Source organism: Adiantum capillus-veneris, chromosome 28, assembly GCF_014529385.1.
Source record: "Adiantum capillus-veneris isolate H3 chromosome 28, ASM1452938v2, whole genome shotgun sequence".
Lineage (NCBI taxonomy): Eukaryota > Viridiplantae > Streptophyta > Polypodiopsida > Polypodiales > Pteridaceae > Adiantum > Adiantum capillus-veneris.
The window spans coordinates 72884993-72898999 of NC_140958.1; the positions used below are offsets into that span (position 1 = coordinate 72884993).

The window sequence follows — 14007 nt, forward strand, 5'->3', positions numbered from 1 at the left end:
TGTGTTGTGTGTGTGTGTGTGTGTGCACATGCGGAACTGCGAACGAGCCCACATCACCCCTTCCCTTTCCTTCGCGTTCGCCAGAGGATCTTCCGGTATTCTGTCTAATAAACCAATAAACATGATTGGGTACCTAGTACTGGATCCTCATCGGTGTGCTTTCACAAAAGTGGGTGCACACTCTTTACATGGAACGATTCATCGTGCACCACGTGGCACACTTTTTAGCTCCTCAGTTTTATCTTTTGAATTGAATACCGGAGTGAAAGAGAATGCAATGTCCGTCTGTCGATCCTACGCAGGCTAGGGTCGATCAGGCGGACCAGTTTCCCCTTTGCTTGCTACCTCCTTGGAACGATTAGGATTCTCAAGGTATGGGGTTTCTCGTCCCTTGTTAGGTTTGTTCAATGGCATCTGTTTTCTGTGTTTTCAAGCCAACATTTTTTTCTCGCATGCCATGGGAAGCCACAATCACATTGTAAAGCCCTTGTTTTGCAGTTGGGAGCATGTATGTAATTTTTTCGACTCGAATGTTTGTGTGTGTATGTGTGCGCGTGCGTTTTACCAAGTCCAAAACTTGTCTATGTTTGTGGAAAGTTAAATCAATGAGCCAAAGCCATATTGCATCGAGTGATACCGATCTGGTTTCTCTCACACACGTCTTGCGGGATCTACTGCAGCTGTTGTCAAATATGAAAGTAGTATTCGAGGATATGAGACTTTCTAAAGGAGTTCAAAGGAGTCCCCCAAAATTGACTAGGATCTAGTAAGCTATCAATGTTCTCTTTTTACAAGTTTTAGTTCATCTTGTATGGATGGTAGAATGATTCAAAAGTGGTCCTCAATTGTTAGGGTAGCTTACATTGTAGCCCCTGTGTACTTAGAGTGGTTTTTTTTTTGGTTTTTTTGTACTGCACTGCCAGTCTATTTTCCTTGCATACTAATTCTTATCATAATGCGCTGGAAGGTACTGTTTCTTCTCTTGTGCACATCTTGCCTTTTTCTTTCTTGGTTCAGTGTAATTTCTCAAAGTTATTTTGATTTGTAACCTTTTAACAGGGAAATTAAAGACCGATGGATTTTATGAAAATTATCGACCAAACAGTCAGGGAATTGTAAGTCGAGAATTTGTAGATTCTACCCAGCCCACCTAAGTATTTTTGCAATTGATTTACTTGTTCATATTTCTCTTTCAGAAAAAGGGAAGTTAACAAAACCATCCTTAAAGTTCCGGAGATTGAACAAAAGGCAAGCGTACCACACATGATAATTATGCCGTGTTTACATGGTCGGACCTTGTTTTGCATGCACGGCATCCTTCAGCTCCTGTTTTCCGATGCTTTATTGATGAGCATTAAATAAGGATTGAGAATAAGGTTTTGAATAAAGGAGTCTTTACCATTTAATTCTTAGTAATTTTTTGATTGTCTTTCTCTCTTGCTAGGAGATTGATGAGCATTAAATAAGGATTGAGAATGAGGTTTCAAATAAAGGATTCTTTACCATTTATTTCTTAGTAATGTTTGATTGTCTTTCTCTCTTGCTATGAGTTCAGGGCTAAATTTTCTTGGTCTTATTTTCTAAGCAGCTAAGGACGATGAGTTGTTAACCACTAGGAGTCTTGTGTGTAGAGTCTATCAGAGCTAAAGAAGCACACTTGATCCAAAAGAAGTCAATTTGACCTGGAGATGGTTGTATCAAGGGCATCATGGCATACATTGCCTAGGGTCGATAGAGAGAGAGAGAGAGAGAGAGAGAGAGAGAGAGAGAGAGAGAGAGAGAGAGAGGAGCACCAAGCACGTCGAAACCCTAACCCTAGCCCGTCGCTCACACCTGCTGCTGCAAAACCCTAACCCTAGCCCATCGCCCCGCCTGCCTTGCTCATTTTGTTCCATCAGGTCAGTGTAAATTGGGCCTAAAATGGCGAAACTTTGTGAGCAGCAAAAACGTGTAGCCATGTGGCTACACTCTGACACTATAGTTGACGACGCGGGCTTGAAGCCTCGGAGTAGCTTTCTTGCTTTGTATTTTCATGTCTATTGCATGACTGCTTTGATGGAAAGGGGACTTTTGTAAAGCTAAAGTTGGAAGTAACAAAAAATCATACAAGAAGTTCCAACTCTCTTATACCTTGTTTGGAAAGCGCGGCGTAGCCTTGCGCGTCGCTGCCCTAAACCCTGTGCGTCACAGCTTGGCTCTGCTCCCCTCTGTGCTGCCCAACCTGCTCGTGCTACTCCTCCCACCTGCCCTTGCTTGCGCTAGCCCATCCAACCCCGCCCACCTCCTCTCTATTGCTCCCTCCCTGCTCAACCCACCCCGCCCCACTCCCTTGCACACACCTGCCAGCCCTTACCCAACCCCCCGCCCTCGCCCTCGCCCCCGCCCACCTCCAAACCCCGCCCCTCCTACCTCTCTCCTGCACCCTCACATTCGCAACCTGCCCTTTTCCCTATCCCGCCATTTCCCGCCGCCCTCATTGCTTGCTCAACCTTGTCCCCCTCCATTCATTTTTGGGTTTGAGTTTCTTTTCCAAGCAAGTTTTTTTCACCGATTCTCCCTCAAGTATTATGGCACTATCGATGGTCATTCCAAAAGATCTTCACCGCAAGTAGGTGATCGAGGAAGTTCTCTCTCAAAGAGGGGCTGTTGGCCGCCTGGTAGGATGCTCCTACTCTCCTGTCAACATCGGGAGTGGCTTTCGTGCACTCTCACAAGTTCAGATGAAGGCAAAGTGGAGGATATCATCCTACTTGGCAGAGGTACTTTCATTGCTATTTTCTCATCAAATGAACTTGCTTCTATTGTCACTAGCCACACTCCGGGGACAGAGTGGTTTTTCTACACCCATGGTATGAGGATTTTTCTCTAGCTGGTTTTGAGGACAGATGTCAAGTTCCAAACTATCCAGTTAAAATATCCTTTCCAGAGCTTCCGTCGCAATTTTGGTTGCCCGACATGTTGCGAAAAATGGGCTGTATCTTCGGCATATCATTCGCGTGCTCGGCACAAACCATACATCTGTGCCATCTATGAAGGTGGCTACTCTCCCCTCCACAGTTTTTCCAGATACCATCACCTTTGAATGGAACGGGGTGGTGCACTCGCAGAGGATTGTGGTTACGGGCCGACCTAACTAGTGCCTCAGATGTCATGAGACGGGGCACTCGGTGAGGGATTACCCTAGAGGGAAATAATAGAGACAAAATGATCGAAGGAAGAGACAACCCTCACAACCACAACAGAGTTCTGTACAACAGCAGCAAAGTGCTGGGCAACAACACAGTGTAGAGCTAACTCAGAGACAGAGACAGAGGCAGAGGCAGGTAGGTAGATAGGGACAGGCAGAGCCCACCCTTGTTTATAGAAGGGTTGTGAGACAAAGGTTGGCAGGAGAAGAGCAACCCATTGACAGATCTCTAGAGGAGAGATTACCGGACCCGAATCCAGAGGAGATTCCAGAGCAGGAGGACAGAAGGGTAGAGGAAGACCAGCAATCAGTGCCAGTCCGGCTTGTCTAGGGGCAACTTGAGTTGCCCCAGGATAGACCTGTCTTACAAACTTTGGATCTCTGGGAGATGCAGTCTCAGGTACCTCTCACAAGAGGTTTTGTTCAGGAGGAGCAAGAGAGTGAGTCCTCACAGTTTACCGACGATTTTGACTATTCAGCAGGCTTTGCATCCCCAACAGATGTCCCACTCTCTGAGATCTTACCACCTCAGTTTTTTGCGCTTGGTCCATGGAGATCTCTAGATGTTTCTTTGAGGAGTGGGCCACTATGTCTCGACCTTCTTTTCCTGCAGTCATTAGGAACTTGTCACATCTTCCTCGGCCCTCAAAGAGCCCCCATGATTAGATTTAGAATACAGGTCTTACCAAGGGACTCCTTTTGGACAAGGGAGGGTGTTTATGATATCTTCCAGGAGCAGACGATGATTGAAGCCAACTTATGGATATCAGACAATTTGCAGATTTGTTTGAGTCAGTTCAGAGATGCCTTAGGGAAGTTGGTATGGTTAGAGAGATGCGCATCTTGGTACCTTCCCTCGGCTTTTGAGGTGGACAGCAAGTGGGTCCCCCTTGCCTCTCTTACAGTTCGGTTGTGCCGTAGATCCACTTCCTTTTTTGGAGTTCATCATCAAGAAATGTTAGAATGGATGCGGATGATCGCGGAGGCATGGCCTAGGGGGCCGAGACTTCATAGTCCCTTGGCTTCTATGAGTAGCTACAGGAGGTCCTTACTTTGGATGCTTTTTATCAGTCAGATAAACAATACTTGACATGGTAATTTTCGCTACATCCATGCAGACTTGATCGCTGTCCTTTTAGCTACACTTCACTACTTGGTTAAAGTATCTTGATCTCTAGATGTTTCTGTGGTTTGTTATTGGATTTTCCCCCAAGATCTCATTGTACACTTGTCAGGGTTTATTGTATATGGATCGATGGTCGATTTTATGTAATGCAAAGGGCCAAGCCCCACTTTTGAGAGAGAGAGAGAGAGAGAGAGAGAGAGAGAGAGAGAGAGAGAGAGAGAGAGAGAGAGAGAGAGAGGGAGGGAGGACGAGGAGGAGGAGGAGGAGAAGAGAGTTTTAACGTCGTAGGAAACTATCCCAAGAGACCTTAAAGATCGAGCCGACGAGGAGAGTTGAACTCAAGACCTCTTATTCAAGAGGGAAATGGCATAACCAATCTACCACACTTAGGTGATAGAAGAGAGAGAGTGTCACCAGGAGGTGTATTTTTCCTGTTGCCTTCCGTAAATAAGTATTAGATATATTTATTTTATTTTTACTTGTTTGTCCCGGAACCCTTGAAAAGGTGCAAGTGGACATTGCATGGCCAGTGTGAAACGGTTGCAGCCAAATGGGTTTCTCACATCGGGGATCTAGGTCGGTCAGACAGGGACTGCCCGGGCCAGTTAGCACTGGATTCTGATGAGTATGGAAGCTCGTGTGCGCCAAACTGGAATTTGGGCCACTCGTCAAGTCACTGCAACTTTATAAGTTGAAAGGGGCCAGTAAATTAACCCACATTGTAGATGTTGGTCAAATGGTAGTCTTCAATGATGGTAAGGAGACCGATAGGGACGCCATGGAAGCATCTCCTAAAATTTAGGGAACTGCTATTTTTGACCGGAAAATGTGTTCGCGTCATTAGCTCTGGAATGACAAGGGGAACATTTTATTGCTCTGTTGCCAAGTCAACTGACGCACCAGTCGAGATATTTTTAGCAGGGAAAGCCCAAACTCGGAAACTGGGCGACGTGTCAGCCTGTGAGCGATTCTGCCACTCTGGGAGGCAAAAACGAGCTGCATATCAACGAAGGGGGCGCCATTTTCAGCCTGAGGTGGATTGTAGCAGGTACAGAAGCTATGGAATGCTTACCTTGCCCTCTATGCACAGTATGGTGACGGGAGTGATGCCCCGCACGCTACATACTGCTCTCTTTCTCCCCTACGTACATTATGTTATGCCCCACTAGTGGGCTTCTCATTTGACCTATGTACAGCTGTGGGGAAGTATGCTTTCATGCTGAGGCAAGAGCCTCTTTGCACAGGAACCGGTGTAGCTAGCTGTTGCACCAAAGCAGGTCCACGAGAGGGTGATAACCTCTCGATTGCGCAGTAAATTCAGCACTGTTTGCTTGCTGTTTTTACTCTGTTTTGAGACTGTTTTGTGCCCAGGATGCTTCGAGAATCAAGGGGCACCAAGCCCAAGGTGCAGGGAACAGTGCAGGGACCGTCGTGTGTCCAAATCAGGTCAAAAACAGGACTGAACCAGAAATTACAGCGACCTGGAATTTACTGTTTTGTGCTCCCGACTGAGGGACAACGCCAGTGGGATAGAGTCCTGAGGTTGGAAACTGATTCGGGTTAATTTCGGTACTGTTACGTTGCCGAAATTTTGCCGAATCTAGAGCGTACTAGCTGGATGCAGGTGTTATCTTCCAAGGACTCTCTTTTTGTAATTCCCTCTCTCTAAATTAAAGAAATACCGAAAGGGGCGCCAGTCTTTGGGGCCTACAGGGTGTCGGTCTCGTGTGCGCAGTGACATTCTAGTCGCTGCACGCAACTGTGTTCTCTTCCCTTCTCAGTGCTCTGTGTAAAGTTAACAGGTAATTGAAATAGTACCGTCCTCTACGTTGTATAGGCCGGTTATATGGTTCCATCGACGGGATAGTCACTTTTTCTTCAAAAAGTGCAGCGTGGATTGTTGTGGGTGAAAGCAACACAGAGCTTGTCGATATGGCAGAGAAGAGAGACCAAGTACCTGAAGAGGGATCTTCCTCACATGGCACAGAGAAAATTCCTTCAACTCTTCAAGAAAAGGACAGGTTGTTTAGAACTCAACTGCGTTGTTGCATGGACATGTTTCAGCAGTTGGCTAACAACCCAAGGATGCAGGAATTCTTACAGGCTTCGACACAGGGTTTTCAGCCTCCTACACAGGGCATGACTGAGCCGTTGCAGGAAAAGGAGATTTGCAATGTGTAGAGGACTCATGATGGTCGAGGGAAAGCCCATGTGGTTGAGCAACTAGCGGTGTCCAATGATCCAAAGCAACTTGCTTTAGCTGGACAAGAACCATTTGTGAATGGTCAAGGGAGCAATAAACAGGCTATGCGTCAAACTCTTCCATTACCTAATACTTATCCTGGTTATTTTGGAGGTGGTTCAGTGTTTCAAGCTATGGCTGGACCTTCCACAGGTTATATGCCAGGGAATGTGTTCGGGACAATGCAAACAGGCATGGGTAACCCTATGTACGCGAACATGGGTGTCCAAACAGGTTTTCAGGGTGCCTATGCCAGTTTCGAGTGCCTGGAACACAATTTGGTATGGCTGGTTTTTTGTTGCCATACGTACAAAATGCAGATATGACAGGGAAAACAGTTGATGCGAGTGCTGGAATGAACACTCATGGAGCACCACTGTTACAGGCACCTGTTTATGATAATGTGGCTCCTTTGAGTCAGCCTAAGGATTACAAGGAAGGTGGGCAGGGAGTGAAGTTTGAAACTTTCAGAGGAACTAAGGACCAATTAAAGGCTTTGACCTTCATACAGCAGTTCGATGCAGCTTATGCTGGAGGCAACTTCACGGAATCTTCAAAGATACGCAAGGCTGCCACTTTCTTGAAAGGGAATGCACTTCAATGGTGGACCACATTGTTGAACCAAGGTCAAGCCCCAACAACGTGGGTCCAATTCAAACAACTTTTTGCGCCTGCATGGTTGACAAACACTTTTGAAGTGGATGTGATGACGGAATGGCACGAGTTGAATGCTAAACAGTGTGCGAATCTGGAAGAGTACAATAAACGGTTTTGGGCCGCACTGTTGCCAGTCACCTCTTAAGTTTGTGCCTTTGTCAGAACAAATTGAGAAGTACTGTTGCGGATTGCCCAAGAAAATCAGGGACTACGGCACAAAGACTACTGACATGAATATGTTTCCATTGATAGAGAATGCAAGAGTGGCCAACAATCTGTCGAAGGGAGATTCCGATGGATTTAATAGCCACAAGAAAGGGGTCCAGGGCAAACAGTTTTCAGCCAAGGGCAATGTTGCAGCAAAGCCTTCTGAGTCTCCTGCAAAGAAGCCCTCCACTGAAGAAGCTGATACGTCCAAGAAGCAGTCTAAATCTTCTTCGGAACGAGGACAAGGATAAAAAAGGCATTTTTCTGGCAAAACTTTTCAAGAAAGGAAAGCTCTTAGGGAGGCCAAGAAATGCTACATTTGTGAATAGGAAGGACACTTTGCAAATGAGTGCCCACAGAAGAAGTCACAGGATAAGGATGACAAGTCAGACCATAAAGGGAAGAAGCCAAAGCCGATTGCAGGACTTGTTCTAGATTTGGTTGGAGATCAGCCAAACACAGATGCCACGGAGCTGTGCAGAGCTTGGGGCAAAGTTAGAGACCAGACAGTGCCGGTTTTCTTTGATCCAGGAGCCCGTGCAAATTTCATATCACCAGAATTGGCATCAAAGTTGGGCATTCGTGCAGAGGAGATGGGTATGACATGCGAAGCAGGTTTGGCATGCCCAGGACATTCAGAGCCTGTTACTCCCATTCTGGGAAAGCTTCGTTTGCACATTCAGAGCTATGTGGATGCAGAAGAATTCCATATTATGCCGCTTGAGGGCTGTGATGTGTTATTGGGTATCCCATGGTGTTATAGGTTGCATGTTATGGTGGATACTTACAACAAAAAGATTACCCTTGTACATAGAGGAAAGACTCATGTCCTTGATGTAAAGCTTAAAGGCGAGTCTGTTCCAGTTGTTTCTGCTTCTGCTATTTCATCTGTAATAAAGAATCATCTTTCTGCGTACTTGATCTTTGCAAAAGAAGTACCTCAAGTTGTATCTAATTTGTCTACCTTAGATAAAGACAGGTCAACTTCTTTGAGTGGTTTCAGTGATTGTTTTTCGGACTCTTTGCTAGGGGAGTTACCTCCTGAGAGACCTGAGGATCATACTATAGATCTTGTGCCAGGTTCTAGTCCACCGAATAGACCACCATACAGGGTTAGTGCAGCCCAGCAGAAAGAGATTATGGGTCAGGTCAACGAGCTTTTAGAGAAGGGGCTGATTCAGCCCAGTTCATCCCCTTTTTGTTCGCCTGTACTCTTAGTGCAGAAGAAGGATGGTTCATGGCGCATGTGCATTGACTATCGCGCCTTGAATAAGAATACCATCAAGAACAGGTTCCCCATACCGAGGATAGATGACATTCTTGATCGGCTTGAGGGAGCGTCATTGTTTACAAGAATAGACCTAAAGAGCGGGTATCATCAGATACGCATTAGGCCAGAAGATGTCCATAAGACTGCGTTCAGGACAACATTTGGTCTCTATGAGTTTCTTGTCATGCCATTTGGTCTCACAAATGCTCCTGCCACATTTAATAGAATGATGGACATAATTTTTAGACCACATAGAAACTTCGTGGGTACCTTCTTTGATGACATGATTGTCTACTCAAAGTCTGAAGAGGAGCATAGGGATCACTTGACCGCAGGTTTCAATGAGCTACGCAAGAATAGGCTACTCATCAATGCGAAGAAAAGTGAGTTCTTTTTGCAAGAAATTCACTTCCTTGGGCACATTGTTTCAAAGAATGGGGTACGCATGGATCCCGCTAAAGTGGAAGCAATTAGGTCATGGCCAGACTTGAAGTCTGTACATGACATTCGACGCTTTCTAGGCTTATGTTCCTACTACAGGAGGTTCATCCGAAATTTTGCTGAGATTGCTTCTCCACTCCATGCACTGCAAGGAAAAGGAGTTACTTTCAAGTGGACAGCCAAGGAAATTTTAGCGTTCAAACACTTGAAAGAGAAGCTGACTTCAGATCCGGTAATTATTTTGCCAGATCTTTCTAAACCTTTTGTGGTTCAATGTGATGCGTGTGGCCATAGTCTTGGTGCAGTTCTAATGCAGAATGGCCGAGTAGTCGCATATGAGAGCAGAATTCTTTTGAAGACTGAAAGGAACTTGCAAGTCTATGAGAAAGAATTGCTGGCAGTAATTCATGCTCTCACTAGTTGGAAACACTATTTGCTAGGGGCTGATTTTGTTGTCCAAACGGATTATCAAACCTTGCGATATTTTCTTACACATACGAAGTTGTCTGAGAAGCACATGCGATGGGCAAACATCTTGTCAATGTTCCATTTTCAGATTGTGCATGTGCAAGGGAAAAAGAACGTGGTGGCTGATGCGTTGTCACGAAAGCCCCAAATTTCAGCAGTGTCAATTCCGTACCATTGTGAACTAGACGAAATGAAGACACAATATGCTGAAGATTCAGATTTTGCAAGGATCTATGACCAGCTTGTTGATGGGCAACATCATGAGCACTATATGCTTAAGAATGACTTTCTCATGATGCATGGAAAGTTATGCGTTACTAAAGAGTTACGGCCAAAGATTTTGATGGAAAGTCATGCTCCACCTTATGCTGGGCATCGTGGAATTGATGCGACAGTGAAAGGGGTTGAGGCATTCTTCTATTGGCCAGCTTTGCGTCAAGATGTTGACACATTTGTAAGATCATGCTTAGTATGCCAAAAAGTCAAATTTGACAGACAAAAGCAACCGGGATTGTTGCAGCCATTGCCGATCCCTGATAGGCCATGGGAAAGTATAGCAATGGACTTTATCTTTGATCTTCCAAGGACGCAAATAGGAAATGATGGGATTTGGACTATCATTTGTAGGTTCAGTAAGCAGGCCCATTTCATTCCTGTTAGGAAGAAGATAAAGCCACAACACATGGTCAAGATATTCATGAGCAATATCTTTAAATATCATGGGATGCCTCAGTTAATTGTCAGTGATAGGGATCTACGTATGACGAGTCTTTTCTGGAAGGCATTGTTTGAGAACATGGGCACTACGCTCAAGTTCTCTTCTTCGTTTCATCCGCAAACTGATGGACAGTCAGAAGAGGCAAATTCTACTGTCTTGGACCTACTCAAATGTTATGTCTCAGAGCACAAGGCAACTTGGGAACACCATCTCCCATTGGTTGAATATGCTTACAATAACACTGTGCATACATCAACAGGTAAGGCACCATTTGAGATAGTGGAAGGAGGAAAGAAAGTCCCACCCATTTTGCAGACTAAGGACAAGATATTTGAGGCAGACAAGTATGTGCAAGATATGGATGAAACATACAGGAAGATAAAGATTGCTCTTGAGAAGACTCAGGCTAAACAAAAGAAAGTTGCTGATCGTCACCGTCGTGAACTTGTATTTTCACTTGGTGATTAGGTACTTTTGCGCTTTGAAAAGGCCAGGTTAAGGAAAAGGAAAGGCAAGGAACGCTTGTTTCCTAAGCTCAGTATGCGATATTATGGTCCTTTTCAGATTTCAGAAAAGATCAGCGATGTAGCTTACAGGTTAAAGCTACCAGAAGGCTGGAAAATAGATAATGCTTTTCATGTCAGCCTTCTAAGGCCCTTTGTTGATGATGTGCCAGAGAATATGCTTGATGAGGAACAACCCGAAGTGGAAGAATTGGATGAAATCCTTGTTCCTGAACAGATATTGGCACATAAAGAAAGAAAGGTTAGAGGAAAAGTTGCAAGACGCTGTTTGGTGAAGTTCAAAAACTATCCATCGTTAGATGCCAAATGGATGGAAGACTCTGAATTGGTTGATTCACCTCAGCTATTGCAATTGTATCTTGAAGCCTTTCAGATGGAACCCACAGTGACTTGATGCAGCCTTTTTGGAGCAAGGCAAGAGCATGGTTCATGATGCTCAAGAGAGTAGTTAAGCAATTGTATCTACTCTTTCCATACAGAATTTAGCTAGAGAAGTTTTTGCTCATGAGTACACTAGAAGACTTCTATGCTTGATATATGTGTCGTAGCCAGGTTGGTGGGATTGCTTAATCGTCCAACGCTACATTTCCGGAAGCATGTATATCTTGGATTCCCATCATAGAATATATGTGATATTAGGAGATATCCGCACGTATTATTGGCATGCAAGCGAGGTCGCTTGCAGTATTTCAAGGGTGGGGTGTGTCACCAGGAAGTGTATTTTTCCTGTTGCCTTCCGTAAATAAGTATTAGATATATTTATTTTATTTTTACTTGTTTGTCCCGGAACCCTTGAAAAGGTGCAAGTGGACATTGCATGGCCAGTGTGAAACGGCTGCAGCCAAATGGGTTTCTCACATCGGGGATCTAGGTCGGTCAGACAGGGACTGCCCGGGCCAGTTAGCACTGGATTCTGATGAGTATGGAAGCTCGTATGCGCCAAACTGGAATTTGGGCCACTCGTCAAGTCACTGCAACTTTATAAGTTGAAAGGGGCCAGTAAATTAACCCACATTGTAGATGTTGGTCAAATGGTAGTCTTCAATGATGGTAAGGAGACCGATAGGGACGCCATGGAAGCATCTCCTAAAATTTAGGGAACTGCTATTTTTGACCGGAAAATGTGTTCGCGTCATTAGCTCTGGAATGACAAGGGGAACATTTTATTGCTCTGTTGCCAAGTCAACTGACGCACCAGTCGAGATATTTTTAGCAGGGAAAGCCCAAACTCGGAAACTGGGCGACGTGTCAGCCTGTGAGCGATTCTGCCACTCTGGGAGGCAAAAACGAGCTGCATATCAACGAAGGGGGCGCCATTTTCAGCCTGAGGTGGATTGTAGTAGGTACAGAAGCTATGGAATGCTTACCTTGCCCTCTATGCACAGTATGGTGACGGGAGTGATGCCCCGAACGCTACATACTGCTCTCTTTCTCCCCTACGTACATTATGTTATGCCCCACTAGTGGGCTTCTCATTTGACCTATGTACAGCTGTGGGGAAGTATGCTTTCATGCTGAGGCAAGAGCCTCTTTGCACAGGAACCGGTGTAGCTAGCTGCTGCACCAAAGCAGGTCCACGAGAGGGTGATAACCTCTCGATTGCGCAGTAAATTCAGCACTGTTTGCTTGCTGTTTTTACTCTGTTTTGAGACTGTTTTGTGCCCGGGATGCTTCCAGAATCAAGGGGCACCAAGCCCAAGGTGCAGGGAACAGTGCAGGGACCGTCGTGTGTCCAAATCAGGTAAAAAACAGGACTGAACCAGAAATTACAGCGACCTGGAATTTACTGTTTTGTGCTCCCGACTGAGGGACAATGCCAGTGGGATAGAGTCCTGAGCTTGGAAATTGATTCGGGTTAATTTCGGTACCGTTATGTTGCCGAAATTTTGCCGAATCTGGAGCGTACTAGCTGGATGCAGGTGTTATCTTCCAAGGACTCTCTTTTTGTAATTCCCTCTCTCTAAATTAAAGAAATACCGAAAGGGGCGCCAGTCTTTGGGGCCTACAGGGTGTCGGTCTCGTGTGCGCAGTGACATTCTAGTCGCTGCACGCAACTGTGTTCTCTTCCCTTCTCAGTGCTCTGTGTAAAGTTAACAGGTAATTGAAATAGTACCGCCCTCTACGTTGTATAGGCCCGTTATAGAGAGAGAGAGAGAGAGAGAGAGAGAGAGAGAGAGAGAGAGAGAGAGAGAGAGAAGAAGAAGAAGAAGCGAGTTTTAACGTCGTAGGAAAATATCCCAAGAGACCTTAAAGATCTAGTCGACGAGATTCTTTGACGCATTAGTAAATCATCTTGAAATTTGAGCTTACTTGGTCGTGGGTGGTACGTCACAGTATTGTGGAATTATGCTCGTTTGCGGAGGCAAGAGCCTTTTGCACACGTAAAAGTTAAGGGACAGGTTGCAAGATGCTACTTGGTGAAGTTCAACAACTATCCACCTATGGATACAAAGTGGATGGAAGAACATGAACTGTTAGAGTCCCCAAATGTATTGCAGCTTTACTTTGAGGCCTTTGGGTTACAGCCTATGTATGCCCCAACCCAATGTCTGCAAAGGAGGGGTAATGATAGAGCTAGCACATCAAATGTACTCATGGATTCAATGCAATCAATAGCAGTGTACAGTTTGACAAAAGTATGAAGGTCTCATTAAGTCATTTGTACACATGTTTTGACAGTCTTTCTTGTGGATACATGTGATAATAAAAGGGTGCTTACCACACAAGATCATCTATGGCATGTATATATGGCACGCAATCGAGGACGTTTGCGATTTTAAGAGGGTGGTATGTCATGAGGATGTGGCAATTGCTAACTTGAGTAGTTGGTTTCTTTCCGATGATTTTTGTTTAATTTTTGGAACCCTCTTTTTGAAGTTGCAAATGACCGGACATTGCGTGGCCAGTGTGAAATGGCCGACGGCCGAGAGTTTCACCCGCAGTCGGGAAGGGCAGGTCACCACGAGTTGGTCGGGCTAATCGGCACTGGAATCCGATCAGTAAAAGGGTGTTTAGACTCAGTTCAAAGTCATTTAGGCCCCTTGCGACACTTAAAAGTTGGTGGGTACTAGGAAATTAACTCAAAAGAGGCAAACTGGACACTTGGCGGCTTTTGATGCAATTGCGAGAAGCATCAGCAAGAGGGGTCACCCATTTCAAGAGAGGGG

The 14007-nt window shown here is 45.2% G+C and overlaps 1 protein-coding gene across 4 annotated transcripts in view; it reads left to right on the forward strand.

Annotated features, from left to right (window-relative positions):
• Nucleotides 1–235: 235 nt before the first annotated feature.
• Nucleotides 236–14007, forward strand: part of LOC147420675 (clathrin interactor EPSIN 1-like) — a 46674-nt gene continuing 32902 nt past the window's right edge. For 2 of the 4 annotated variants that reach the window (XM_086505170.1, XM_086505172.1), the window contains exons 1-3: nucleotides 236–372; nucleotides 1060–1115; nucleotides 1197–1248. In XM_086505170.1, coding sequence (XP_086361296.1) covers nucleotides 1075–1115; nucleotides 1197–1248 — 93 coding nt within the window. In that variant the 5' untranslated portion in view covers nucleotides 236–372; nucleotides 1060–1074. Of the gene's footprint in view, nucleotides 373–680; nucleotides 767–1059; nucleotides 1116–1196; nucleotides 1289–14007 lie in introns of those variants that run through there. The other 2 variants (XM_086505171.1, XM_086505173.1) reach the window with 2 other exon arrangements.